The sequence below is a fragment of the Triticum urartu genome, chromosome 6A (genome assembly GCF_056163025.1).
Source record: "Triticum urartu cultivar PI428250 chromosome 6A, HENAU_Tu73, whole genome shotgun sequence".
Lineage (NCBI taxonomy): Eukaryota > Viridiplantae > Streptophyta > Magnoliopsida > Poales > Poaceae > Triticum > Triticum urartu.
Window position 1 is genome coordinate 141,544,836 of NC_141878.1, and position 4,718 is coordinate 141,549,553.

The following is a 4,718-nucleotide window of genomic DNA, read 5'->3' on the forward strand; positions in this document are numbered from 1 at the left end:
GCGCTGGCCCAACGCTCTCCGCGCGCGCGCGGGACCAACGCCCACTACTCCGCGATCGTACGCCTCCGGCTCCACAAAGCTCTCCTCAAACCGTTGGCCAGGCAGCTCGGCTCCGCCACCGCGCTCCGCAGCGAGGCCGTGCGAGCCGGGCGACATGGGCGCGGTGGCGAGGCTGCAGGCGGCGGTGGCGTCGGGCAGGGCGGAGAGCCTCCTCCGGGGCGCGTGCGCGGCGGCGGCGGCGGCGTCGGCGCTGCTCCTGGGCCTGAGCGCGCAGACCAAGACGGTGCTCTTCGTCCGGAAGAAGGCCGTGCCCAAGGACGTCGAGGCCCTCTGGTACGTCCATGTTCGGTCACAGATGTACGACTAAGCTTTCACAACGATCCTGATCGGATGCTCGCCGTGTGTGCCAACCAGGGTGCTGATCGTGGCGGCGGCCGTGGCCGCGGGGTACCACGCGGCGCGGCTCCTCAAGCGGCTCTGCTCCGGCGGCCGCTTCGCCGGCGGCGACGACGGCCGGGGCTGCGCCAGGGCGGTCGCGTGGGCGTGTTTCCTCCTCGACAAGGTAACCAAACCAACCAACCGATTAATCCCCGCCGAATTGATTTTGCTTCCGCGAAACACACAGCGGCAACCTGTAGCTTCATCAACTAGTTAGCTAGACCGGATCACCGGAGAGTCGTGGTGAGCGCAGGAAGGAAGGAGGAAACAGGCCGGACGCGTGCGCGCGCTCGGCGCCCAACCGTTTCCCATTAATACGCATCCAGTGGAATCATCGTGAGCCGCCGGCTACAGCGACGCGCGGGTGCGCGCGTCGCGCGTGGGCACTGCGCGGTCGCTTTTCGCCACGGCTAGGTAGCAGCAGCGGGAGGACGGTAATGGCGGGTGTGGATTTTTCCGGCTGTCGTTTTGATCGGACAGCCGAGCCGTTTTTGATCGGACAGCCGAGCCTTATAGCCAATTAAGGCCTCGCCTCCTTCGTTTTCCCTGTCGACCGCCGTTCCATTCCCGCCGCATTTCCTCTAGTACATTTCCTTTTATCGGTTAGGAAAGTGAACTGAGCCGAGACAGCCTTGCTTTCAAGTTCCTAATTCTATCCTATCCTTGGGACATGGTTTTTCGATTTCTGATGAATCACGCCTACTGAACTGTTTCCCTGTGAAGCTCACGTCTTAGAAGATAATAATCCGGCACGTCATGTCGGCACTGAACATGTGTCGCTGAGTCGCCATATATAATTCCGTACTACAGTACATCGTTTGATGGAGATAAAGGTTCATAACTCATGCGGTTGCAACCGTAACGGGGTCGTTCCTCAAACTTAACTCCCGACGCGTAACAAGAATCTTGATGGACTGATGGCCGCACTGCCAACGGCAACAGCAAAATACATTGAGAGCAACTTCAGTAGACTAGTCATGTTGGCCCAATCGGCAAAATAATCATCAATATAAATTAAGGGCAACTACCAGAGCTGTCGTCCCGTTCTCGGTCGCCTTTTGTAGCATGCTCCATATACCACCCGCGATTTGTAATTCTAGCCCTCATCAAAGAGGAGGCGACACTTTGAATCGCCACCGGTGCTAAGAAGTTAAATTCAATCAGGCCGGGAGAGTAGTCCCTTTGTAAGGCGATGTTGTAATCCCTCAAACTCTTTCTTCTCTCTTAATTAATATGTGAGGCAAATCTTTTGCCTCCTTTAAAAAAAATACCACCCATAAGACTTCGTATTTGGAGGATAGGGCGTTGGAATGGAGCGGCCTCCATCCGTCAACTGATCATGCTTGAGGGTAGTTTCAGCTCCCTCCTCGTCCTCCCGCATGACCCATCTCTTCATCCTGCCAATGTCACGGACTGCAGAAGATGCCATGGCACCACAGACTGCCCATGTCCATTAGTGTTACGTTTTCAACCATATTTTCCCGCCATCCGCCATTCTTTTCGGGCGACCCGCCGTCCACGGCTATAAAAAGACTGTCGCCATGGACTTAGAGCTCAGAAGCTCCAGTTCCCGTATCGATGGCTGAATAGCTCTTACCCTGCAGCCCACAACCTCCATTTCCCTCTCATCATCCCCATGCCGCTTCCTTGTCCGAGTTGCGTGCCACTTTCAAGGAGAAAGAGTGGAACGAGGCGGCGGCAGAGAAGGAGGTCAACCTCATCGCCCAGGAGGACGGAGGAGGCCACGAAGGAGGATTCCGCCGTCGATGACTGGTCGGATTAGAATACGAAAACAGACGCCATCAAGTTCGACTCGCAGTGTGGCTATGAGTTGAGCCCTCTCTCCTGCGTCTGGCGCTTCATTATAAGGGGAAGCAGACAGACTTGGCGGGGAAGAGGGAGCGCGTAGAGGGTGCTCATTCAACATGAACATGGTGATATTTATCGAGACGGGTCACGACCTATTGGGCATCCCTCCACTTGAAAATGCCGCCCCCAACCTCGATGACGACAGGTAGGAGCGTGATGAAGACGAGGTCCCTGGACCGGCACACCGCCATGCGTAGACGATGAGGCGAGTTGTCACGTATGCATGTGCTTCGTGCACTACATTCACGATGGTCATGGTGGGTAGCAACTAGTGCTTCTTCCAAGACGTAAGAAGTTATCAGTTTCGTACAAAAATCCCATTGAAATACATTACAACCCACTCTGTTAAGAATGCATGGGGTGTAGATATTGACATGCATATGCAACCGAGAAAACATGATGGAATCGAAACATGGTGTGAAGGTAATTATTTTATAAAATGTTATGTGAGCAATTATGCAATTAGGAGGGTAACAAGTGCAAGATTAATTACAAGATGTATGGCCAGCTTTAAATTTTGATAAAGATCAACAATACTTGTGTTTAGTACTCCAAACGAATTTAAGAAATAAACATCAAACCGGAGATTTGAATCTGGTGGATCTCACGAGATTCGGTCGGCGTTTATCTTCGGCGGACCCACGTGGATCCGGTAGTTGTTCGTGTGTCTACCGGTTGAATCCTTCCAATCTAAACTTCTCTTCAATGACGGCGGTTGCTGTTTTGGTGCGCTTGTGCTATAGGGCTTTAGCACGACGCCTCCCTGACTGTCTACTACAACAAATTTTGCTCGGCTCCAGTGAAGAAGGGGCAATGGTGGGCTTGCATCAGGGCTTATAGTCGTCGCTAGGTGGTCTACGGATCTGGATGTGATTTTTATTGTTTTATTATTCGTTGCACTATCGTGATTGATGGTGAATATAAAGTTTTCTAAAAAAACAAAATAGAAATAAACATCGAACCGGCAACTAGGCGTGGTGTGACTTTTTTGGCACTTAAAATGGAGTTGTAAAAAAAAGGAAGTGTATTTTCTTTTTAGGGAAGGAAGTGTGTGTTGTTTGACACATGTATAATTCAACTTTGCAGGGGTGTGCGTACGTGGTGTTCGCGAGCGCCATCGCGGCGCTGCAAGCGTGCTTCGTGGCGCTGACGGGCGTAGAGCCCCTGCAGTGGAGCAGGCTCTGCAACATCTACACCCGCTTCTGCGTGCAGGGCGCCTTCGGCATGGTTTGCGGCCTCGCGGCCGCCGTCGGCATGGCCCTCCTCTCGGTCTTCTCCGCACGCGACCTCTTCCGGCTCTACTCGCCGGCTGGGCGCAGGCAGGCGCGGCTGAGATCGGAATCAAGTCAGACAGGCCTCATGATGAGTACAAATGAGATGGCCAGAGAAAGCGCGGGAGATGATTAGGTTCCTTCAGAAATTCTCATCGCCTTGCTATTAGTAGGTCGCGAGGTCTGACATTGCAACCTGCAAGATTATATAAATACAAAGTGAAGTTGGATCATTTTAGAACAGAGGAAGAAAATGAAGTGACGACTGTTTCTACGTATTCGTGATCATTTATACAGTCGTTTTTCTTTTCAGTGGGGTTTGGGGTTGTAAATAGGTACAAGACCAATTACGAATATTCAGAAAGGCATTTGCAGTCCTCGTGTCCCCTTCCAAAGAATGAGCATGAGGATGAAGCTCCAAGTTGCTTGTTTAGAGGCCAAATGTGATCCATTCCTACAGGTGATTGACCATTGGTGGTGGGCAGATCCCTAGGCGTTGTGTCTCACCTTGTGGCTTGCATAACTCCACTAAAGATAATAATGGCCATTAGTTAGGGTCATCAGAAATTTCTTGAAATAATATTGCTTTGTTTATTGGGTTGCTAGTTCAACCAAGTGATGTGTGCCAAAGGGAGAGCACATCCATCCCATGGGCAAGCTTGTGCATGTATGTTCTGCACACGTAGCAACCCCAATTGGAAACACAATATTGATTCGCAAAAGAAAACTCAATTAAATGATTCTAGAGTAATTATTTTTCCTATCCATACAAAATGAATATCCTTTAGACATTTAGTGAAAAATAATTCGGTTTGGACCCTCCATTTAAGTGCAAGAAATTCATTCTCGTAATGTACTACTAGTAGTATTTTATGTAAGTAAAAGAACTGATGATTCTTAGTGTGGTGGGAAATTAGTGGATATTCAGTACACATGTTTTTTCTTCCAAAAATGTGCTTAACCGAGGTATGCACACGTTACAGCATCTATAACCAGGTACCCCCGAAACGACCTCAAATGTCCGGGCGGCCCATCTGGTCACTGACCAATAATGATTTTTTGACCCAGACGCCCTCCTCCCTCTCAAACGGGCCTCAAACGCCCGGGCTGATCAGAACCCCTCATATCCAGCCCAAATAT

General features: G+C 50.9%; 1 protein-coding gene across 1 annotated transcript; it reads left to right on the plus strand.

The window, feature by feature from the left end:
* On the plus strand, positions 1-3,952 carry LOC125517182 (CASP-like protein 2C4). The gene is made up of 3 exons (XM_048682365.2): positions 1-333; positions 415-562; positions 3,394-3,952. Exons 1-3 carry the CDS (start codon positions 155-157, stop codon positions 3,712-3,714), a joined length of 648 nt encoding a protein of 215 aa, XP_048538322.1. The 5' UTR covers positions 1-154; the 3' UTR covers positions 3,715-3,952.
* The last annotated feature ends 766 nt before the right edge of the window (positions 3,953-4,718 follow it).

Excerpts from the sequence above, each read along its gene's own strand:
- LOC125517182 (XM_048682365.2), top strand. The coding sequence starts at position 155 with ATGGGCGCGGTGGCGAGGCTGCAGGCGGCGGTGGCGTCGGGCAGGGCG. Across the intron at positions 334-414 it reads AAGGACGTCGAGGCCCTCTG|GGTGCTGATCGTGGCGGCGG; the intron begins GTACGTCCATGT and ends TGTGCCAACCAG. Across the intron at positions 563-3,393 it reads CGTGTTTCCTCCTCGACAAG|GGGTGTGCGTACGTGGTGTT; the intron begins GTAACCAAACCA and ends TCAACTTTGCAG.